General features: G+C 44.1%; 1 protein-coding gene across 9 annotated transcripts in view; it reads right to left on the bottom strand.

Moving 5' to 3' along the window:
- Positions 1-24,779, bottom strand: part of FOXN3 (forkhead box N3) — a 473,349-nt gene that overhangs the window by 18,437 nt on the left and 430,133 nt on the right. For 5 of the 9 annotated variants that reach the window (XM_023205414.2, XM_023205413.2, XM_023205415.2 and 2 more), the window contains 2 exons: positions 16,067-16,132; positions 6,438-6,543 (listed from right to left, as the gene is read on the bottom strand). In XM_023205414.2, coding sequence (XP_023061182.1) covers positions 6,438-6,543; positions 16,067-16,132 — 172 coding nt within the window. The remainder of the gene's footprint in view (positions 1-6,437; positions 6,544-16,066; positions 16,133-24,779) is intronic. The other 4 variants (XM_023205419.1, XM_023205421.1, XM_023205420.1 and 1 more) reach the window with 2 other exon arrangements.

Raw genomic sequence — 24,779 nt, 5'->3', positions numbered from 1 at the left:
CCATCAGCCCTAGAATTCTGCAATCTGGCAGATGCATGGCTAAAAAGGTGAAGGATGTCCAGGGGGCAGGTGGTTAGCCCCTCCTGGAAGCATCCAGGATCAACTCTAAGAGTTCTAACTCAGTGGTAATCTCCAGGGGGACCACAATTTTCTCCCAGGAGCTGCAAACTGCTCCCCTAAACCACTGAGATAAACATGATTTCCTTTTTGCAAGAGATCACACAACACAAACAGGAGTGATCCTAAAACTCTCCACCATGAATTATTTTGCATTTAAACCAGTCCAGAATCATAGGGAGTTTCGAGGATTTCTAGATACAACATGAAAAAGAGCCACCAGGACTTTCAAAGGCATTAACAAATGTCATTGATGTGAAATATGAGGAGCAGCTCTAGAATGCTGATCAAATTTCACAGTTTGCTGGTTGTTGTTTAAAGTTCTGGACCAGAAGGGCCCAAAGCAAAAACTATGCTTGCTGAAACGTGCCCAGGAGGGAATTCAGTGCATGCTTTGTGTGACTGGGATTCTTTTCCTCCTTCCCCTTAAACCTAGCTCTTTCGTATTTTCTCCTCTCCTCCCACTACAAAGCAAAATCTAATACTGGGTTTTGTAATTGCCTCCAAAGACCATGATTTCAAAGACGAAGGCCAACAGGTGCTTGGTCTTTAAATACAGAACAAAATACAACACTAGAAAAGATCAGCAGCCAATCTGCTCTCAAGTTACATAATTGGACTACAACCCTATCTTAATACCAAAGGTTGCCACCTTTCTACACTCCTGATACAAACATCTTCTCAAGAGAGGAGCCAAGACAGCTGACCCGGAGCAGAACTTAGGCTGAAGGATGGGTTTTCCTGACGATTCTATTTTGACATGACCTTAAGAATTAATGTTTTCTACTACAGTCAGACCATTAATGCCTGACTTGCCTCATGTTCCATGGGAAGTACAGTTTTCACTTGAGGTTGTTGGAGATCCAAATAAAATTAAGCAGCCTTAGATGGTGATTGGATGAAACTCTTGCATAATTTGGTAACAGGTAGGGTGGTCTAGACTTGTAGTCCAGATGATGGCCAGCACTCTTGAAAGCCAATGGCTTTGCCAACAAATGTACACTGTGCTGAAAGGTGGCATGGATTCGATCTAAGCCTTCTCCTAAGGTTTTGGGGTACCTGAGGTTCCAGTGCTCAGGAAGGAAGAAACCTGGGAAGGTCTGTGGGAGACAGGCTAGGTAAATCCATGAGGCTTTCCACGTTACTTACTTATCAAACACCTACATAATGCTGACTACGTGCCAGGCACACAGCTGTGTGTGAATCCAAATAACCCATGAGACAGACACACACTTTTCCTTTTGAGAAGCCCGTGGGCACTTCCCTGAGGTCACACGGCTGCAGGCGACGGACCCAGGAAATGTGGTTCCTGAGTTCACATGCGTATTTTGTTGGCTCAGTTGCTACAGAACAGGCCTTCCCTCCATCAGCTTTCTCCCAATCCTCCAGTGAGCCCTGGACATTTCATTCTTTTCTGCCACCTGATGAGGCATGTAGGGATCAAAAAGAGCCCTAAAGATTAAAAGCAAGGTGGCTGAGATCCAGGGGGGTTGCTGTGGCCCAACCCTGGGTGTGGGGCAGCCCACGATACTGTGAATGTAAGAAACCTGGGACTCCTCCTTCCCAAGAAGGCCAGCAACAGCTCTCCTAGGGCTGTCATCATGGGTTCCATTCACTGCAATCTCTGCAAGGGATTTCCCTGGGAAAGCAGCCGAAGACACAGGCATACAACTTTAAGATGTGTGGGTAGTTATTTTGAGGGTGATGTGTCTTGAGGACTTGACGCCCAGGCAAATTTAAAAATAAGCAGGTTTCCACTGTCTAAGGATGGGCCAATCTTGGAGGTTATTGAGTAAAAAGTCAACACCGTCAAGTCAATTACACTATTGACAGATACTCTTACAGGGAGATTTCACATCATAATTCTATGCAAAGGAACCTAGCAAATAGAAGCTGTGTAATGATCAGCTAATAAAAGTAACACTTCATCTATGTCAATAACAGTTTCAGAGTTAAGACAAACAAACATGGCCTTTGCCACTCAGTGGAGGGAAAAAAAAATCCCTGAAAGACAAATATTTTCACTTAAGGAGAAGTCGCTTAGACTCACAAGGAAAACCTGTCACACAAAAGAGTGGGAAATTGGTCTTTAGTGGGTGCTAATGACTCTCAACCCTCCCTGGGCCCCAGCTGAACAGACTGGGGCAGCGACCCCTGTAAACATCTGAGCATATACAGAACACTTGGGCACTGCCACGTGGTCTGGGAGATAACATTCTGTACTGTTCTAGTCTCCACTGGACTGCTTTCCCTTTCAGCCTTGGCTGAGTTTGGGTTCCACTGACATGTGGTCAAATTAAAAAATGTTAAAATTATGATGAATGTGAAAATGCAAAACAAGATTTTTTTTCTCCAAGCATTTCTTAATGGGTTTTACACAGACACTGATTAGGCAAATGCCTCCATAGCTATGTTTGTGTTCCTTCTTTCCAAAAGCATCTCAGTGTCTGCTACTTGCGCTACAAAAAGAGGGCAAAGATACTACAAGCAAGTACCCCTAATTTCTAGAGCTTGCTTGCCCTCTTCCCCTAATTTCCCTTAAAACTGAGGGGGGCAAGTTCAGAATTGGCATTTGGACAACTAACTGCTAATGCACAATGGTTTTCTTTATTGGTTATCTCTCTCTCACTCTTTTTTTTTTTTTTTTTTTTTTTTTTTAAACAGAGTCTTGCTCTGTTGCCCAGCAGGCTGGAGTACAATGGCACAATTTCGGCTCACTGCAACCTCCACCTCCTGGGTTCAGGGGATTCTCCCATCTCAGCCTCCTGAGTAGCTGGGACTACAGGCACACACCATCATGCCCAGCTAATTTTTATATTTTCAGTAGAGATGATGTTTCACCATGATGGCCAAGGTGGTCTCGAACTCCTGACCTAAGGTGATCCGCCTGCCTCGGCCTCCCAAAGTGCTGGGATTACAGGTGTGAGCCATCGTGCCTGGCCTCTTTACTGGTTATCTCTATTTATGCAAATGGTAACTTGCCTAGTTTCTGCAAACTATGGTTGCACATTTTACCAAAATGATTTTGTTCAAAATTCCTATGATGCTCAGGAAAGTCACTCTTTAATTAGACTATATGTGCCTTTGTAGTGGCAGACATGAAGCAAGCTGTGCCATTACAAAGCTATTGCCACTCAAGTCTCAAACCCACCCCTCTACTGTTTCCCACACTGGGGCTGGTACTTTACCACCGGGCTCCATGTGAGGCTCTGCCACCAGGGGGTGCCACAGAGAGACTGAGAAGGTGGTGGAGGAAGATGGAAGTGGCTGGCTCCTGCCTGTTCTTGAGCCACCCAGCAATGCCTCTGCACCTCAGCAGCAGCATTCATTCTTGGCGTTGCCAAACCCAGTTTGCAGTTTTCCAGCACCTGCAGAACTATGTTCCCTTAGAGGCACCAGCACCATCAGAGGCTGCTTCCCAGCCCCTGCCCCCCATGCAAAGATGAGTTTCAGCTCTGCCCTTTGTTTCCAACCTCTTCCCTTTGTTCCCTCAGCCCTAGAGGTGGTAGCTGCCTCCTGCAATTACTCTCTCCATGACACCCTGAGTTATCTCTTTAACCTTTCAGTTACCTAGTTAATAACTTCCTACCTGGTTCACAGGTTTGCTTTCTTTCTAATCATTTTGATTTTTACATGGTCTCACTCTGTCACCCAGGCTGCAATGCAGTGGAGCAATCTCAGCTCACTGCAGTCTTGACCTCCCAGGCTCAAGGGATCCTCCCACCTCAGCATGCAGAGTAGCTAGGACCAGAGGTATGTGCCACCATGCCCAGGTCATTTTTTTTTTTTTTTTAAATAATAGAGATAAGGTTTCGCCATGTTGCCCAGGCTGGTCTCAAATTCCTGAGCTCAAGTGATCCACTCACCTGAGCCTCTCAGTGTTGGGATTACAGGCGTTGAGTCAACGTGCCCGGCCTCGGTGAATTTTTGAACTTTTTGTAGAGCTGGGGTCCCTCTATGTTGCTCAGGCTGGTCTCAAACTCCTGGCCTCAAGTGATCCTCCTGCCTCAGCCTCTCAAAGTGCTGAGATTACAGACATGAGCCCCACCACACCCAGCCCTGGTTAACATTAAAGTCTTTCTGTTACTTGGTATGGTTTCTGTCTCCCTACTGAACCTGTCTGAGACACAAGTCTGGCTCAGAGGCTGTTTTGTTTTCTTTTACTTTGGAAGGAGCCCAGCTGAGGCACTCACTGGACTGGATGAGTGGCAACTTTCAACAGAAACAAGACTGTTTTGCTGCAGTGCTTTGTTATTCTCTAACCAGAAAGAAACCATCGGTAGTTGAAATAACAGCTCAAGAGGGAACTAACCAGTAAAATTTGTCATAATAAATGTCATGAGAGTAAGAATTAAAATAAGAAGGCGGCTCCTGTTGAAGGTCAACCAGGTCTGCCAGGTCTGCCAGGCTTTTCTGTGCCCTTCTATAAGGCATGGCTGGGCCTATAGTGAAAGTTACTCTTGAAGGCACTAAAAAAGATGGTCAAGAGGATAAACTGTAAGTCTATATTTAGAATCTGCTAATAAAAATACATTGTTGCTGCAAGCAAAAATAGTTCACAGTCTCCAAGTCTTCTCAACCAAGAAGGTAAACTATGAGGCAACACAGGAAAGATTTTAAGAAAGAATGAAGAACAGAGTATGTCTTTTTCAAAAATGTGAGGCAAGAGCATTGGAATTTTGGCTTCATGGAAAGAGGCTTACCACTTAGGAACCCAAGAATTACTGACCTGAGAGTAGCCAGGAAAGATACCGGAGAGGGACAAGAAAAACCTTTCCATGTATTTTTGGAAAATATCCCCTTGTCAGATTAGTAGAAATGATAAGTGGTTTTATAATTTGTTACTACTCTAATTACTAACAACTTCCCATCTTATCAGAAGCTATAGACCTTTGCTCTGAAGATTATGGGACTTGTCCTGACAACAGCAGGAGGAGTTAAAAGACAAGCTCGTGGAGAAGCTGCACACGGCAGGGGAGTTTGACCTTGCTTCTCCCTCAGGCCCAGCTAAACACACTTTCCGGGTTGGTTTCCTTTTGGACATAAAACACTATGAAAGCAAAATGGCCTTCAGGTGCCAACTTGATCCGTAAATGCAGAAGGAGAGGGATGGTGCCTTCAAGGGATGCAGTTGAGACAGGCTTTTTCTAAACAAGCAACCAGGGCCTGGCACCTGCAACAGTGATGAGGCATCAGCCAACTTATTGAGACCTAGCCCTCATCCTCAGGACGCAAAGTACCCAGGACAGAAAAGGACACACAGAGAAACTGCTACCATACAGGGTCACTCATTGAAGGGCTACAACCAAAGCATGGGGCTAATTGGTTCACGGCAAAGAGAAGTTTCTCTGTTGCTGGCTCCCAGATCACATTAAAAAAAGCACTGGGAAGGGATCACCTTTGTGCCAGATCTTGAAGGACGTGCTGCCTTGCATACGAGGGTGAGGGGAATCTACACAGAGAAAACTGTATGAATAAGATGGGCCAATACTGGGCATATTTGGGGAACACATTTGGCTCGAGGAGAAGGAAGGACTGTCAGGGTGGTGCAGGGGTAGTCACAGAAGGGGCTTCTGCAGACAGCTGGAGGGGCACGGTGTTAGGACACCGGTCTGACAGTGGTGGATGGATGGACAGGAGTGGGTGTAGAAGCAGCTGGCGGACGGGAGAAGGCTCCGGCAGTGGTGCCTGTGAGGGCTGTGGGCTGGCGGCGGACCCTGATCTGGGGCTGGCAGTGGAGATGGAGAGCATGGAGGAGAGAAATGTCCCAAGGAAGGGTTCATGCGGTTTGGCAGCTGACCTCATTCTTGGAAGCAGGGGAATGATGCCACCTGCTATTTATAGACCACGTACCAAAGCTCGCCTCACATCTCATTTTGCATTTGATTTTCCCTGCAACCCCTGGTAGGAGGCAGGAGTTTTCACAGATGAGGGAACCGAGCCCAGAGTCACAGGATAGGGGAGGGACAGGGCTGGTTCTCGCACTAGGCCTGTTAGCCTAGAATCCAATTAATATCCTGCCTTCCATTTCCTTCTACCCGCCTCTTACCCTGCCTTCCTAGAATAAAAAAAATGAATTTAACTTGCCCCCATCTCCTCATCTGTAAAGAGACCGGGATCATCTGGTGGCCGAGAAAGAGAAGCTGGCATTGGGATTGGGAGTTCTTGGGGTTACTTTCACATTTCTGAGCACCCAAACCAGGTTTATTGTCGCCACTAGTTCGAAGCAGCTCCTCTCTGTCTCCAGAAGGGACCCCGTGGACAGAGAGCCGCCCTTCCCACTCCCCGGGCTGGCTCTGCCGGGCACACGCTCCGCTTACCTCATGGCTGCCGTCACCCCAATGGGAGTGATTGGCAGCGGCCGCACGCCAGGGAACAGCCCTCGGCTCAGGACCCGCGCTCCGTTTTGGATCACTCCTGGAGGAACTGAAAAAGCAAAGGGGAGAAAGACACTGCACGTGAATTCAACTGTGAAGATTTCCGTTCTAAGTCAGAAATTCCGGATGGACCAATCAGAGAGAAAGAGACAGAGGGCAGAGAACATGTGTGGAGCAGAGACAGAAACACACACACACACACACACACACACGTGCGTACACATACACACACACAGGCACACATACAGCCACACAGACATGCACACACACGCACGCAGACACATGTGCGCACACCCGCACATACAGACATGCACACACACACAGACACACGCGCGCACACACACACGGGGAAAGAGAGACAGAAAAGGATACCCAGAGAGTAAGACAGAAAGATCAGCTGGTAAGTAAAAATCAGACTAGCAGCTCACAACCAAAGGATTAATGCCTAGGTTAAAAAAAAAAAAAGTGAGTTTTCAAAAGTAGGCTTTAAATATTATTTTCTCACATTTATTAAACATAACCTTTTTCCTTCAGTCAGACCCTAACAACAACTCACAAACCCCAACCTTGTAGCTTGTAGGACAGACACCAGGTGACCAAACAAAAGCACCTCCCCATGCTTTGCCATGGGCAGAAGCTGAGAACATCTTTCCATTTATCTTTAATCCAACAAGGGGAAAAAAATGACCCAAACTGTCTCATAAAAGCCGATTTTACAAGCTACTTGGCACCTCAGCACACACTACACAGTTCATCCCCCAGAGGATCCTCGTGGCCTGAGGAAAGGCCCCTCCCCGGGGTACCCTCTCAAGCAAATCTCCTGAGAAGTCGCTCCTCATCCCACCTTCTCCTAAACACACACATCCCTGGAGCAACCCTAAGCCCCTCTTTCACCAGCGGCCATCAGATCTTGTCCATTCTCCATACAAACTCCAAGATCTCCACACCAACCTGATTTTGTCTGAGGGTTACCTCAGAGTTGAGAAACGCAGGGAATCGCTGATGCAACCTTTTCTGACCTTCCAAACAGCAATTTCATCCGGTTCAAACTAACATTCTGCCATCTGCTGTATCTACCAAAAACCCTCCCTGTGTCTGAGGGGCAGAGGAGCATCACTAAGTGAGAACACAGGTGAGCTTTCATCTGAGTTCTCTGGTGTGACTCTGTGCAGGTCTCTGGATCTGTTTCCCTCTCTGAACACTGTTCTCCCAAGACCCTGTCTGTCATCACGGGTTCAAGACTCCCCAGAGCTCTGGCTATGCCCATATAGTCCCTGGCACAGCCTCAGATAGTGGCAAGGTGGATAACTAGTGCTTTTTCAAACAAAGACCATCGAAAAGGCTCTAGAACACTCTGCATTCCAAAATGAAAACCACTCAGGACATTAGGTGTGTACGCCAGTATTACATGGGTAGAATGCAAGCTGTTCATAAAACACATTGCCATACAGACTTTTTACTTACATAATTTTTAGGTATCTAAGGACATGTTTTCAAACCTTGAATCAAACATCACATAAGATGAACGTCCACTATTGAATAAGGGGTAATTTTATAGACTGTCAATTCTTTGGGTATTCTGAACCTCTTGCTAATAATTTTTGCCATTTATTTTCCCAGTTTGCGTAAGGCCTTTGTTACTAGGTCTTACAAAAGGTAGGATGGGTGAGAGAATGGAAACTCTCGCCTAAGTCAGTACTACTATTACAGTCCGGTGTTCCATAATCTCCCGTCACCCTAATTAATTGTGAGGGCAGGCAGACCCAGATCAGTAGCTCCTACCATTCCTGATTATCAGCCTGATTCCTGCTAACAGACCACCTTATCTGAGGCAGGAGACTTACCAAGTATCTTTAAATCATAGAACTGTTAGAATGTGGTATGCAGCGAATTATCATGTCTTACACAGTTGATGAATTCTCTATAAGGAAGAATGTCTAAAGTTTATATTACCTAATTTATCTTATCTGATTTCAAGATTTCCTATACAGTTACAGGAACCAGGACACCGTCATACTGGCGTTAAGTCTAGACATACAGACCAATCGAACAGAACAGAATTCGGAAACAGGTCACACACATGTGGTCAACTGATTTTTGACAAGGGTACCAAGACAATGCAAAGAGGGAAAAGCAAATGTTAGAACAACCAGAGATCCATTTGGGAAAAAAATGAACCTTGAGCCTTACACCTCATACCACATATAAAAATTAGAAATGGATCGTAAACCTAAATGTAGGAACTAAAATTACAAAACATCCAGTAGAAAATATAGGAGGAAAAATAGCAATAATTCTCAAGGACAGACATATGCAGAAGACAGCAGAACTCTTGTAGACAGATGCTTTGGGTGAAATGTTACGTGTGTTGCCTAAAACGATAGCTTTTTGTTTGCCCATTTTGGGGATTATGGGAGAGGGTCTGCATAATTTTGGTGTACAGCAGTCTCCTAGAAATGGTCAGATAGCCACAGGTTCAGCTGAATTCTGATCGAATATATCTGTCACTAGGGATGTCAAGCAGAGCAGCGACTTAGTCTGATATAATGAACCATGCTGATAAATAACTTAAACATGTAAAATCTCTATTACAGTTTAATTCTTGTCAGTAAAAATTATTACAGTCCTATATACAGATACTAAAACTTTTACCAAGTACTTTCCTATGTATTAGATGATGGAGACATAAGGTAACTACAGGCAAGAGGGAGGGGGAGATCGAGAGAGAGAGAGAGGGAGAATTAAGGAGGCAATGAAAATATACTATAGTAAGTGCTAGGACAGGGGGCCTAGAGGCAGAAAGAATGGAGACACCTAACCCAAACTAAGGGGTATTAGGGAAGGCTTCCTGTAGGAAGTGCCATCTAAACTGGAGTTCAAAGGCAGAAAAATGGCACATACAAAGACCTGGAAGTGATTTTTTTAAGGATGCACAATGTGCTCAAGGAACTAAAAGGTTGCTTGGTACAGCACACAATCCTAGCAGAAATGAGATGTGTTTGGACTTTATCCCATGGGTATCGGGAAAACCATTAAGGGGTTTTGAGCAGAGAAGTGCTCTGTGCCGCAGCAGCTGACAGCCAGGCTCTGGAAACCAACCTAGGTCTATAGCCCATCTCTGTCAATTACTCATCATGTCTGCTGAGCAAGCTACTTAAACTCCATAAGATGGGGGACAAAAATGATGTTTACCCAGGGTCTCTGGAGACTTAAGTGAGTTAATGAAGGCACGAGTATTTGGAAAATGCATGTTAGTTATCAATATCGTCATCATCAACACGATCAACATCCACAGAGGAATCCTGAGGCAGCCTGTGCTTTGTCCATTTCAGAGGAGCTGAAAACCCGTAAAGAACAGAATGGGACAAAATCAGACCACGCTGCAAGAATGTAGCCATCTTCCTGGTGACAGAGTTGCTGGGACAGCAACAGGTGCTGTTATGGCACTTCTGTTCCCCTTGCGTGTGTCATATAAGAGCCACCCTTGCAGCAGCAACACCCAAAACACATAAAGTTGGACAAAGACAAGGGAAGCCCTGGAATGGGAACAGAGCAAATCCAAGTTAGGGAGCGCAAGTTCTTATTAACCCTGGCATGGTCGTCAAGGCATCTGCCAATCAAGGAAGAAAAGCACCCCTGGGGACAGTGTGGCATGACAGAGTCCTCTGCCCAAATGCTCAGAACCTGTAAGCACCAGGGGTACGGCCAGCAGAGAGGAAAACTAGGAAAGGAAGCCAGTCGTCACCAAGTTCCTACTTGGAGACCATGTTCTTTGGATGTTCCTTGTCTCGTGGAACCCTCAGGGATGAGGTATGCTGCAGTGGTTAAGAGTGTGAGCTATGAGCCACACAGCCTCAGTTCGGCCTTGGCCTAGTGCCTTCACCTTCCCGGGCCTCCAGACTTAAACATACCTTGTAGGATCGCTCTGAGAATGAAATAAGATAAGCTACGTCAACTGCTTAGCTCAGTGGCTGGCTCGTTATGTAAGCTCATCATCGTCATCATCACCGTCATCCTTCTGCCATCCTATATCACCTCTCTGGCATCCTCTTACTGATGATCTACAAGGACAGGGCTGAATGGGGTCAGAACATGGGGAAATACTTTCAGCCCATTATGCTTTTTGCAGTTATTCCTAACTCTGCATTCACCTATTAAAACATCTTCCTGATTAATGAACAGCATTCATTTCAAAGAGAATCTCACGGACAAAGCTCTCTTGAAGCATTAATAGGCTTTCCCTGAGCTATTTCCTGAACCTCACAAGACTTCTGGCATGTAGACTCAGCTCTTCCTCTGAATCCTGCAGCCTGTTCTCAAATGAGCTGCAACTAAACGCTGCCTCTGCCAACCCTGGCACTTCTCCGTCCTCATCATTGGCAGTGCTCTCCATGGAGAGATGGAGGATGTGTTCGTGTTTGCTCACCAGCTGCCAGAAGCCAGCTGTGACGCTTAACTGCACCCCTATCTTCTCCTTTCTGCCCCCATGCCCAAGTGTCAGGAACATGGCTTCTGAAGAACAAGTCACAGCCAGTCTAAAATGGCTCTGTTAGAGAAAGGCATTCTGAAGCCCACAGTTCACTACCTACATTAGGAAGCTCGGTGGGAACATGAGTCCATCCTTCAGCCCTTTCTCTACCAGCACATCTACTCTTTCCCTGCGTTTTACTCTCTGTTTCCCTCAGAGCACAAGAAGACACCGAAAGACCAAAACCTTACAGCCAGTCTGCCGCACCCGATGTACTGAAATGCACTGGCCTCCAGCTATGTAAGACATCAAAAGGGTTCGACGTTCAAAGTCAACTTCTCCCGCGGATTTGTGGCCCTCTCCAGACAAGGCCCAGGCCTCCAGCATCATCCCTGCAAGTTAGGCCAGTTACGTATTTGTCTTTTAGATGGGAGAATACCCACCCCTGAGGCTCTCAGGATGAGGGACGTTGGCACCACACTTTCCCACACTTGCCATCAACCACGTTCTCAGATGTTAGAGAGGAACTCTAAGCTTTCTGGTTTTAACTAGCAAGAAGGCAACCTTCACACATAAGAAGAGAGCCAAACAGAGCAGCACCGCTCATTGTAGATGCTGTGATCTAAATGGGATAACGCAATCCTGAGAATCTTAAAAAAAAAAAAAAAAAAAAAGTCTAAGGTCCAGGACAAACCCCTCCACGCTACATCGTCCCTCAGCACTTCCCCAGCTGCCCTCCTGAGGCTTAGCTTCCTTGGTGTTTCACAACTTCTAAAATTAACCTCTGAGCTCTTGCCGCTGCCTTTGGAGGGCAGCCCTGGCTAACTCTCTCAGAGGCCATAAGCTGAGCAGCAGGTGATTCCGCTAATCCTTCCCCTTCCTAAAGTCGGCCTTTCCACCTGCTTACTTGGAAGCGCACTGGGGAAGGGGCTGGCACGGGGAGACAGAGCCTATTTCCTGGTTGTCTTCCCTCTGCTGTGTCTGACATACATCCCAGTTCCTGGCAGGGGGAGGAACGCCTTCCCCCAATCCCTCCCCTTCCCTTGTTCCATTTTGTTGTTTTGTTTATTATCTAGAGTTCGTCTCTGGGAACCTTCCAAACAGGGATTATATAAGCCTTTGAAGATGAGTAATGGAGATCTGGCTTCTCCTGACTAACGAGTCCTCCATTGGGGTTAAAGCTGACTCATGGGGCTTGTCAAAGGGGAACTAACTGCAAAGCAGGTACTTAAGGAGATACTAGAAGCTGGAATTAGTCTACATAGCCATTTTGAGGGTGGGGAGGGTGGAGTAGGCAGAAGGATTTGACTGGAGCATAATCCAAAGTCCAGCAGGTAATGAGCCAGCCATGTCCCATGCTGACTGTTCTGAAGCCAGTATCCTATAGAGCACGTGAGACACGGTGGCTCTCCTTGCAGAATGTTTCCTATGCTGCAAACAGGCAAAGTCTAAAAAGGCTAATGTCACATGCACAGCGGATGCTGCCAGGAGGACAAAATGTTGCAGCCTGAGGTTTTTATTAGATGCACACTGCTGCTGCACTGCAAGTGAAGCATTAGACTGAAATGAGAGGTGGAGGGACCCATAGGGACTCCAGCCCAAGCAAGACATTGTGTGCTAGGCTCCCTTGGGGCAACACAGACCCTCCAACGATAAAGAGGCTTGCTCTGCCTGCGGCTCTCAACAGCATCTGAGCCATTTCCTTTGTGCAACCTACTCAGCTTCAGACCCTGGACTGTGGCCAGTCTGCTGGCCTTGTGCTAGCTTTACAGATGCTGAGCAAGGGTAGGAGGAAGAGAAAAGATCTAAGTGGCTGCCATCTGGTGACCTGGAGTGGCTATGAAGGGTGAGGACAAAGGCAAAGCCTTCCAGCCATCCAGGCCAGCCTCTATCTGCTGGGAGCAGAGCAGCAGCAGAAGAGACTGGGTTGGTGGCCCCCATGCAAGCAGGGGCATCTAGCAGCCCTAGAGGTGAAAACAAGTGGCTATAAATAGCACCGCACGAGGAAGCTCTATAAACAGGGCCCAGCCACAGCACCAGCCCACGGGGGAATACAGGCAGGCTCTGCGCAGACAGGAAATGTGTTGCTCTCGGAAGCCACGCTCCCCACTCATGGGCAGTGGCAGGACCCCTCAACCTGGAGAAGACCTGGGAGATACCCACACTGGGACCCAGGCACACAAACACCCCTACGTAGGCTGCCCACACACCATTACTGTGGCTGGCTGGCTGTTGCCTTTAACCGTTTTTGCACGGGAATAGCCTCTCACTTTTTCCAGGCCTTGGGCGATGCCGGCAGGGCAGGGGATGGCTGCCTAATCATTCTGTCTGTAATGCTTCTCCCTTAAGGCAAAGGACTGCTTCAAATCCCAAGCAGCATAATGTTATACAACATGAAATGAAAAGAAAGGTGGCAGGGGCCGGGGCATGGAGAAAGAGTGAAGCCAGAAAGAGCTAACCACAAGCTGCAGATATATTCCTCTGGTTGGGTTTATGGGCAGGATCGGCCAGCTGATTTCCCAAGTGCACAGAGAGGACGCTCCGTGCATCTTCACTCCCTTGCTAAGATACTGCTCCAATCCTCAGAGTCCTTACAACCTGCCCCTTGACTATGCTTGCCCTTGACCTCCAGGGCATTGAACCAGGGCTGGCGGTCAGATGAGACAGTGAATGCAAAGGTGGTGTCCCTACTCTCTGCCCAGTCTTCGCATTTACTTTTCTGTTACTCCTGTCCATGAGCATCTCCTTCTAGGACCTTTGGAGGCACCCTGGGTTCTTTCCTTCCACTGTCTTGGAGCCCCACTCTTGGCCTGGGGCTTTCATGAAGGCTGTGGCTGGATTTCTCACACAGCGGTAATAGCCTTCTAAAAAAAGCCTTCTAAAAATGAGCCTACAGCTTCAAAACATGAACACTGAGCTTGTAAAACTCAAATTCAGCATTTCAATGTAAATAGGACTGTGGCTACCCTGGAAAAAGAAGTATTTACAGTTGGAGTGTTACAGAGATGGAGCGGGGTGGCGAACACCGAAAACAACTCGTCTACTCATCACGAGAAACCTTTTTCCTTTCCTACCCATGCTCAAGAATCCAGTAATCATGGACATTTATGGAAGCTGCTGAGGATCTGTGAATGATCCATCAGTCCCCTTGCCTGGCTTGGTTTCATTTCAAAGATACTCCAGGCTCCAGCAGGCCTGCTTCACCAGACTCTTCTCCAAAATGGCAGCCTGGTGATGAGGTCCCAGAAGAGAAAGATATTTCTAAAAATGGGTACTGCTCAGGTCCATTACGATTAAGCTGGCCCCATGTAGCCTCTTCTAGCAGAAGTCCATAATCCCATTTTCCCTCCGAACTTCAGCAACCAGCTGGAAGTATTTTTGTTAAGCTAATGATCACTGGGTAGTGGCTGGGTGCAAAGGAAGGTGCTCGAATCTTACACGGCTCTGATGAAATCAGTATGTTTCCACCGGGTTGAGTTATGCAACTTAATTTTAGAAATCTTTTCAGCCTGGAACTTGATTACAATCTGGTCTGTACTTTTCCTGCAATGCCATCTAAGAATGGAAGTTTATTTTTAAAAAAAATTTAAAAACATATATATTTCTCTGAAATATAAAACATCATTTAAAAACCATACTCCAGGTTAACTGCTCGTTACAGAGCTAGACCAGTGACACATCTGCTTAGCAGTGGCGTTTGCATGTCAGAGGTGTAGGGAGTCCAACATTGCAATAGCTGGAGGTCTGAGTTTAGAAACAGAGAATCAGAACTCTAGACTGTTCGGAACAGGTAATGGCAGCTCCAGGCAGAGGAACAAGCCTCCCTGAGAATGCTCAGCTGAATTTCTTGGGTCTTTTAAAACAGGAATAAATAAGAAAGGTTGGAGTCAAATATCTTAAAGCTGTCAGGAAGGTTGGACAAGCAGGGGGGCTATGATGGATGGCCTGGAACTCCACGTAGTCCACTACTAACAAAAGGCACCTGTTTTGGGTCTGAGGATGGATGTTTTCCTGTGTGAAGTACCATCCACTCCAAAGGCAGGGACTCCCCACTGCTCAGCCAGCCACGTGGCCCTCAGAGAGCCAGAACCCAAAATGAGCTGAAGGCCTAGCCATAAGAAGGAGACAGGTGAGTGCCAGCCCCTAAGCGGCAGTGTTGTAGTGGTATCTGCTGCTTCATGTCACCATGTCCTCACCAGCGTGTTTCATCAGTAAGAGGCTGTAACGCAGCAATGTCTTAACAAGCTGAGCAGATCCTGGTAAACCAGCTGTCTGTGTGTTCAACAGGGTTCTAGCTGGGTGTGGGATGTGGGCACAGGTACTGACCTCGAGTTGGGAGGAGGAAGGGACAGATATCTTTGTTCGAAGTCATCCTTCATCCCTTGGGAAGGGATCTTTCTAAAACCATGGTAGACTAGCTCCAGAGATGGGAAAAACCTCAGGTGGTGAGAAGAGAAGTCTCAGTAAGGAAGAGTTGTCTCAAACTTGACATTGTTCAAGGCCAACAGAAGGTGAGGATGGGAGTCCTGCTTAGCTAAACAGCCCTGCCCTGCTATCTGGGGCAGCCTGGGAGGCTGGGTGGAAATGGTCCAAGCTGATAGCATGGTTTCATTTCAAAGATATTCCAGGCTCCAACAGGCCTATTTCACTAGACTCTTCTCCAAAATGGCAGCCTGGCGATAAGGTCCCAGAAGAGAAGGAAATTTCTAAAAATGGGTACTGCTCCCGTCCATTATGGTTAAGTTGACCCCATGTAGCCTCTTCTAGGAGAAACTACAAACTCACAGGAGCAATACCTACAGGAGCAAGGAAGGCCTCTCCACTGGGACTCAATAAAGGATCTGTTTCCCTTTCCCCACGTCTTAAGTCCTGAAATGATATGAGAACTTTCTCATCTTAGAAACACACCTATGCATTCATTCATACATATGCATGGCTGCATGTTTATATGCATATGCATGTAATCATGTACTTATGTAGCTTTTAAAGTGATTCTACAAGGGAAGTTCTACTTTAGCATTAGTTCTTCCTATGACCTGGTGTATAAATGAGAAGGTTAAGTTCACAAACTATGGTGCTGTAGGCTATAGAAATATCTACTCACAACCTGCTTGTATCTCAGGGGGAGTATTCAAAAGCATCATGGCACTGGCAGCATCAATGTCAGGATCTGGAAAAATCAACCAATAAATAACATTATTTACAACGGGGCCAGTGTGTGTGTGTGTTTTTCCCCCTGCAAGTTACAGTTCATGAATGCAACAGAGAAAAAAAATATCCAGGAACTAGATGAGCTACCCCAAAGGCGACATTCTTCCCAGTGGGATTTGAGAAGAAGAAAAGATGTTCTAGAATGAGATTTAAGGATCATGTTAGTAAATTTTTCATCACACAAGCATGGTCTCTTCTCATGTTGTTAATTTTATAATTTGCACTGTATGTTCCTGATAAATTGCTGATCTATGCACCCCCATAGCTTTTACCCTGGGGTGAGGAGCAGGAGAGTCAGTGACAATAGGAAGTTCAGCCATAGGAATCTTTAATGAACTGGGGAAAGCTCACAGCATCAGGAAAACATTAAACACACCTGCATCTAGTGAGATACAAACAAGACATCTGGTCATTTCCATTTGTCAGCAGAATGTAAGTTGTGTTTCATGAGGTTGTATGTTTGTAACAGCGGTGTGGAGGTGGTGAAGGCATTTTAAAAAAGCACTTAAAATATAAAGAAAAAATTAAAGTTCTCATGTTGAGGGCAAAATGTTTGCTTCCACTGCTATTATTGCTTTTAATATGGGTTAAAAAAAATACTCATCACTTCATTGCTATAATTCTTAATAGGTTTCTGAATCCTTACTGATCCACCAGTTGACAGATGGCAGGTTATATAGAGACAGAGAAAAATATTATCCTTTTATAACTAAATTCATTTTCCTCTGAGAAACAGCAGCTCTGCTGCTATGGAAATGAAGGTCACCATGACAACAGTAAACAACCCCCAAGAATGGTCACTGAATAGGCTGAAAAGAACATCTGCCCCAGCGCAGCGTCCCAGCTGCCCTGGGGCGAAATTCACTAATAGTGCGGTGATGCCGCGTGACAGAAGCTGCCGCCTGTGCCCTGTCCAAATAAATGAAGTGTGCAATTGAAGTCGACATCAAAATGCCTTCCCTTGCAGATTACTGCCTCTGTGTCCGCTAAACCCAATGACTAATGATGGGGGACAAGGGGCTCGCACTTGTCAGTTTTTGTACAAATTACATACCAAAAAATTCAATTTACTACTAATGGCTCCATGGCACTTTATTTTGGGTATGATGCTAGAAAATTACTTTTTTAATGTTTAAAAAAGTACATTTTTCATACTTTATACGTGTGGTTTAATTCCAACGGAATAATACGATGTGGTAAAAAGAGGCCCACAAGCAATTAATGATATGGACGATGCTGGTTCCCAAAGACAAGGTCTCAAGAAAGAAAGGAAAAAAAAAATAGACCTTGACTCTGAAGAGTTTTTTTCTATTTTGCCTGCAGGAGGCCTGTTACTTACACTCCATAATGGACTAAAAGTTTATTTTAATAAGTACATTATATGAGAAACAAGTAAATTAACTTAATTGGCAACTCCAGGGGTGAAATTCCTAAAACAGTCACCATTTCCCACTGATATTAGTATATATATTATATAGGTAAACTACCATATATAAATTATATCAACTAATATAATTAATCATGAATCAAATATATATAAACCATTATATATAATATAAATACTATATTAGCTACTATATATAATAGTATATATATAGTTTATATATTTGGCAACTCCAGGGGTGAAATACCTTAAACAGTCACCATTTCTCACTGATATTATTATATATTAATATATTAATTACAATGCACTTTATATATGTATATTAATATTATATATTAAGATATATTAACCATTATATATAATAGTATATTAAGTACTTTTATATATAATATATAATAAATTATGCATACTATTATATATAATCATTAATATATATTGTTATATAATAGTATACATAGTTTATACTATATACAATAGTTAATATACTATAAATTATACATAAAATATTAGTTTATAATAGCTGCATGTTATAGTTTATAATATATAATTTATATATTATAAATTATATATAATTTATGTTATATATTATAAACTATAGTTTATATATACTAGTACATATAAGTTAATATAAACTATATATTAGTTTATAATGTATATAAGTTTATAACAATATATGAATTATATAATATATAACATGTTATATGTTATATGTAATATAAACTATGTAAACTATATAATATAAACTCTATAAACTCTATAATATATAATATCAACTATCTAAACTTTATACAGTTTATATATAGTAGTATACATAATAGTTAATATATACTACTATATATAATGGTTAATATGGTTTTTATATATACTATTATAAAATAGTTTACATATTAGTTGAATGATTTTATATATTTAATATATAAATATATAAGATATATAAAAAATATATATTTATATATATAAAACCATTCAACTAAAAAATTAAAAGTTCTCCCCACTGCCCCTGTGGCTCCCACTGCCCTGGGTCCCTCGGTCCCCCACAGGGCCTGTTGCCTGGAAGTAGCACTCACAGCCCCAGCATTCTTGCTGGCATCTCACAAGTCACCAGGGACAAGCAGTTCCTGAGGGGGGAGCTGTTAAGGCCACAGGCCTTTCCCTCTTGCCCCTCCTTTTAGAAATGGCCTTTTCCTTTCTCAGGGGGTAGCCAAGAAAAATGATTTTTTCCTGCCAAGCAAAAGGTCTCTGCCATTACTGAGAACGCAACTGCTATAGGTGACCATGGTTGGCCTGGCTACATGGTCCCTGCCTCCACAGGTGACTCGTACCCAAAGTTTTTCTCAGTGGCCAGCAGGTTTGCTGGGCCTAGAACAAGAGGAAACACAGGGAGGAAGTCTGGAGTCTTTTTCTATTTATATTGCCAGAAAATTAAAGGAAGTATTTCTATATTCTTCAAAAACACATTAAAGGAAATTGTAGAGGGACACAAATAAAAAGAAGACATAGTGAAAGAAAGAAAACAGAAAGAGAGAAAGGAAACCTTAAAGGAAAAGTATCCCATCAATAATCACACATGTAGGAGAACCTAAGTGGGGCATTCCCAAGGCACACTTAGGGGGGTGCTTTGGATCTGTAGAGCATCCACCTGTGACCCCCCCCCACCCCACCCAGCCAAGCCAAACAGATACATAAACTGAAACAAAAGCAGCATGCTGAAGGACGTGTCGCCTGTCTTTCCTTCAAACCAGATGTGTCATGCCTGATGCCTCCACAGATAAAAATCCTGACGTGATCATGGAACTAGTGCTGGTCATTCGGGGCAGGTGCAGCCCCCAGCCTTCACATGATCTCATTCACAATGCATTCCTACAGCCCCACTCTCCCTTCTGAAAGGATCAGTTCCTGAATAAGTAGCCCTATGGGCAGAATGGAGCAAGGAGCAAGGCTTGGGATTCTCCTCTCTTGACATCTTAGTAAGCGAATTGGCAAATGCAAGAACTGCAAATGGTAGGAGAAAATTAAAATGTTTATGCACACTGGCATACTACAGTACCAGCCCTTCCCCAGGGGAATACAGCGAGTGCCACTGTTTCAAAAATCAACTTTATTGAGGGATGATTTACATACAAGAACATGTGCCCATTTTAAGTGTAGAGTTTTATGAGTTCTGACACCACTGTTACCACCATCATCAAGATAAAGAGCATAGCCAAGATAGAGATTTCCATCACCCCAAAGTTTACTTGCACCCCTTGGCAGACACACCTACCCCTAGTCTGGATGACCATGGATTTGCCTTCTGTTATTCATCAAAGATGTGGTGTCAATAGTTCATTCCTTATGGCTATCACTGAGTTGTAGTCACTGAATGGATATACCACAATTCATTCACTTGTAGGTTGACATTGGATTGTTCCCAGATTTGGATATGATACAAAAGCTGCTGTGAACTTTTATACCAGTCTTTTTTGAACCTGTGTTTTCATTTCTCTTGGAAAATTGCTGGTAAATTTATGTTTAGCTTGACAGAGAATCGCTACATTGTTTTCCAAAGAGGGTGTGTGTACCATGCAGGAGAGTTTCAGTTGCTCCATATTTTTTGCCACTACTTGAAATTGTCAATCTTTAAAAACGTTAGCCATCTAGGGCATATATAGTGATATTTCACTGTGGTTTTCATTTGTATTTCCCTAATGACAAATAACCTTGAGCATCTTTTCATGTGCTTGATGGCCATTCGTATCTTACATGAAAAGTCTGTTAAAGACTTTTATCCATTTTTTAGTTAGGTGGTTCAACTAGTATTATTCAGTTGTAAGATTTTTAAAAATATTCGGAATATAAGTCCTCTATGAGATACATGTTTTTTTCTCAGCCCATGGTTTACTATTCTGTTTCCTAAGAGTGTCTTTTAAGAAGCAGAAGTCTTCAATTTTTACTTAGTCCAGTTTACCATTTTGTTCTTTTACAGCTTAGTGTCTTCTGTGTTCTAAGAAATCTTAGCCTACCCTAAAATTGCAAAGATTTCCCAAGTGTCATCTTTTTGGTTTTCATTTGTGAGTGTACTAGATATAACACTTTCTGGGTTCAATATCTAGATTCACAGGCAAACAAAAATAGACGTAATCACTCAGACCTCTTTCCTTATCCAGCAAGCTGGTTAAGCACAGACCTAGCACTGTAGATCAATGCCAGAAGGACCCTCTTTGGCTCCTGGGTGAACACCAGGCAGCCTAATGAGTCTGATAACCTTCTACAGAAAAGTGTCCTGGACTCTCTGGTAGAACATCTCATAAGCCTTTCTCCTTGTCACACCCTGACACCCTGTCAGTGCTTCTGTCTTCAGAGCTAACAACCTCCTGTCTTTCCTCTCCAAAGAGAAGAGATGCTATGATGCTTACTCTTACCTATTATTAAAATACTTCAGTTTTTCCCCTCTTTTTAAAAGTCATGAAAGTAATGTGTGCTCACTGTAAAAAAAAAATACACTGGATGGATATAATTTGAGATAAATGCCTTCCCTATAGGCTTATTTTCAAAATCATATTTTCTTATATATATGTCCAGAAATTGTCTATGCAAAAATAAGCATATATATATATACATTCATTGAAATACAAACACACACATACATACTTACTCATGCACGCAAATTTATCTTTTTAATAAACAACTTTACATGGAAAATAGTTTCCTGCAACTTAAAATTTTTTCACTTAACATATTTCGTCAGCCTTTTATACTAGTATATGATATCAAAAGCTTTTCTACAGTGAGATTTTTGTGCATAAAAACACACTGCACTGTTTGTACGGGCATTCCCTTTTCTTTAGATTGCAAACTACCAGAAGGTAGAAATAAAGTGTTTGAGTTGATTATAGAACTTGTGCTCAGCACGGTACTCCAACCTACAGATTCTGGGCACACTTCTCCCAGTCCCCTCACCCAAACACCCCTCCCTTTGATCTCTCCACCCCACCCCTTCCTATGAGGATACAGTGCTGCCCCCACTCTCTCCCTCCTGTGCCTCTCTCTGGGGCTCACTCCCGCTCTCTACCTTAGGTAATGAGCTACTTTTCATCAGCACACTCTGGGTCTGTATAAAAAAGTCTAAATTTTCCGTGGTCGAGAGAGACTACTGGTGGTTTACCTCTTTAGACAGCAGAGGAACTTTCTGATGCACGCACGCTATGGTGGTAGGATGCTTTTGACCTAAGACATTGGAGCTTTGTGTCTGGAATTATTTCAGGGGACTGGGTAGCTGTTTGGTGGATAGCGGGGGCTTCTGCTTCAGAGGCATAGTTGATTGTGAAGGATAAAGGGCCCCGGGATGAGGTCTCTAGGAGGGGAGCAGTGGATTGGCTTTGTAGGATCTTCCCTAGATGGTCCAACCCAGTTTATCAGCATAAGAAAAGAGACAGGCATTTTGGCCAGGAACTCTTTCTAGGAATGAAGACCCACTTGGCAGGAGTGCTTCATGTTGTATCTCAGGGGAATGAAGTGAGACAGAGGGGTACAAGAGAACAAGGAAGTGCCACCCTTTAAATTTTTGGATGGGGAGGGTCCTCCCATCAGTACCTAATTCAGCATCCTAATTCAGGAACCAAGTCATTGATTGCTGCTTCATTCAGCCTCACACCACGCACGCTGCCATGGGTGCTGAATTAATTCAGGAACCAAATCAGTGATTGCTGGTTCATTCAGCCTCACACCACACGTGCTGTCATGGGTGCTGAACAGAGTTATGACCAACCATTATCCAAACTGAGCCAATCTCAAATCCCATATTAAAAAAAAATTCCTCCTTCGCCCATGCTTCAGTAACAAACGTTACTTCTCCTCTGGACCGGTTCCCAGCAGCCTATTTCAATTTTCATCTTTAATGCAGTTGTCTTATCACATTGCCTCTTCTCTATAGTACGAGACTGGAAAACGGTCACACATCTTAAAGATGTTTTCAAATCCTCTTGTTTTGAATGTACACACACAGTTATATTATGCTGCAGGGAGACAAACAGGTAACACAGTTTCCAGCTATTTGGGCAAAGAAAAATATGGAGCCTCAGTTTCTCAAACTGTTGAGATGGTTCCTTTGGTTGTGGAAGAGGCTTCTCCTCTGTGGACAGGATGGGAAAAGCACTGCTCTAGACATGAGGATTCTTGGGTTTTAAGTCCTGGGTCTGCTGACTTTCCTTTCATTTTGCTGTGCCTGAGTCCACTCATTTTAAAATGATGGGTGGGTGGCTGCAGACCTGGAAGGGGCCGGTTTGGTTTTTCATCCCTTTCCACATAGTTCCTGCTCTGTAATATCCCTTGACTTGCTCCTCCCTCTGTGACTTGTGGTTGCCAGAGCTACAGATTCCAAGGAACACCTACCAAACAGGGCATCTACTCCAAAGACCTTAGGGGCAGCTAACAGCCTTAGTAAGGCTGGGAGAATATACTATTGCCTCCAGAAAGCCATGGCCTGTCCTGATAGGTCCCTGCCAGGTCTACTTCACAGGAATCCATCAAGTCTGGTGTGGGTATTCTGTGGGTTCCTGGTGTGGTTTCTAAGCATGTTCACTCCCCTTCCTCTGGGATTGAGTTTCAGAGGGAAGTGACTTGGAGAGGCCACCTGCTTTAACAAACTAAGACTACAAGGCCAGCAGGAAGCCCCTGCAATATACACCTGCTGCAAAAATGTAAGCACTGCCTTCAGCATGTCTGAGCTGACCGACCTAACAAAACAATGACAAGGAAACACTTCCCATAGAGAAAGCCTAAGAATCATAACCATTACCGTCTTAGAAATCATGTGATTTTCCACAGGGCTAATGTGTTTCTCCAGCTCTCCCTGCTCTCCCTCACACCTGAGGAGTCTTATAGGGTGATGAAATCTCTTTAACGGAATAAAATAAATTCAAGAAACAAACAAACAAAAATACCAAATAATAGATGACACACAGACAGAAAAGATCAGATATAAAAACGTGGGTAAGCTGGGCATGGTGGCGTAATCCCACCACTTTGGGAGGCCAAGGTGGCAGATTGATTGAAGTCAGGAGTTCAAGACCAGCCTGGCGAACATGGTGAAACCCCATCTCTACTAAAAATACAAAGATTAGCTGGACGTGGTGGTGCACACCTGTAGTCCCAGCTACTCAGGAGGCTGGGGCATAAGAACTGCTTGAACCCAGGAGGCAGAGGTTGCAGTGAGCCAAGATGGTGCCACTGCACTCCAGCCTGGGCGATGGAGTGAGACTGTGTCAAAAAAAAAAACAAAACAAAACAAAACAAAAAAAACCATGGGTACATGGTCAGATACATACACTAGGGTGTTCCCTAAGCACCTAGAACAGTGCCTGAAACATCTGGAGTGCTGGATAGTTAGTGAACAAGTGAATGGATGGCTTGTCCAATCTGCTGCTGGGTGAATCCAGCTGCCTGAGGTCTGGCACCCAGCTTGGGGGAGAAGTACTGGATGTTCCACAGGGAATAAGCCTCCAGATGTGCAGTGAAATTCCATGGGAACCCCAGAAAACCAAACATCAGGCTCCACCCTGGCTGAAGGAATCTTTGTAGGAATCTGTCAGGGAATTCTGAAGTGTCTGAAAGGTGAAGAATGGTTATCGCAGTAAATGAAGGAAGCCATCCAAAGAAGATGTCAAGGAAGACAAGTGCTCCCAGATCTTCTGTAATATTACTAGACTTCTCTGCTTTGAAATATCTTTGTCCATTTTCTCTAACTCTGCCTGAGAATGACACAACTGGGGCATTAATTAACCCCCCCAAAATGGAGAAAAAATATAGTCAGCCCTCCATATCCATGGGTTCTGTATCTATGGGTTCCAAATCCACAGATTTTATCAGAAAAGGATCAAAAATATTAGGGAAAAATAATTCCAGAAAATGTGACACTGTTGCTGACATCATCTAACTACTATGTAGTTAGATGATGGTTGCATCTGAACATGTTCAGGCTTTCTGCTTGTCATTATTCCCCAAACAATGCCGTCTAACAACTATTTACATAGTATTTACATTGTATGACATATTATAAGTAACCTAGAGATAACAGAGCACAGAAGAGGATGTGCATAGATCACATACAAATACTACACTATTTTATATAAGAGACTTGAACATCCTCAGATTTTGGTATCTTAGGGGGTCCTGGAACCAATCCCCCATGGATACCAAGGGATGACTGTGCTTAGATAGATACGTTTTAGGGCCAAAAGGGTAA

The sequence above is a fragment of the Piliocolobus tephrosceles genome, chromosome 6, assembly GCF_002776525.5.
Source record: "Piliocolobus tephrosceles isolate RC106 chromosome 6, ASM277652v3, whole genome shotgun sequence".
Taxonomy (NCBI): domain Eukaryota; kingdom Metazoa; phylum Chordata; class Mammalia; order Primates; family Cercopithecidae; genus Piliocolobus; species Piliocolobus tephrosceles.
Note: the sequence above shows the minus strand (reverse complement) of the source record. Positions and strands in the feature narration are given on the sequence as shown.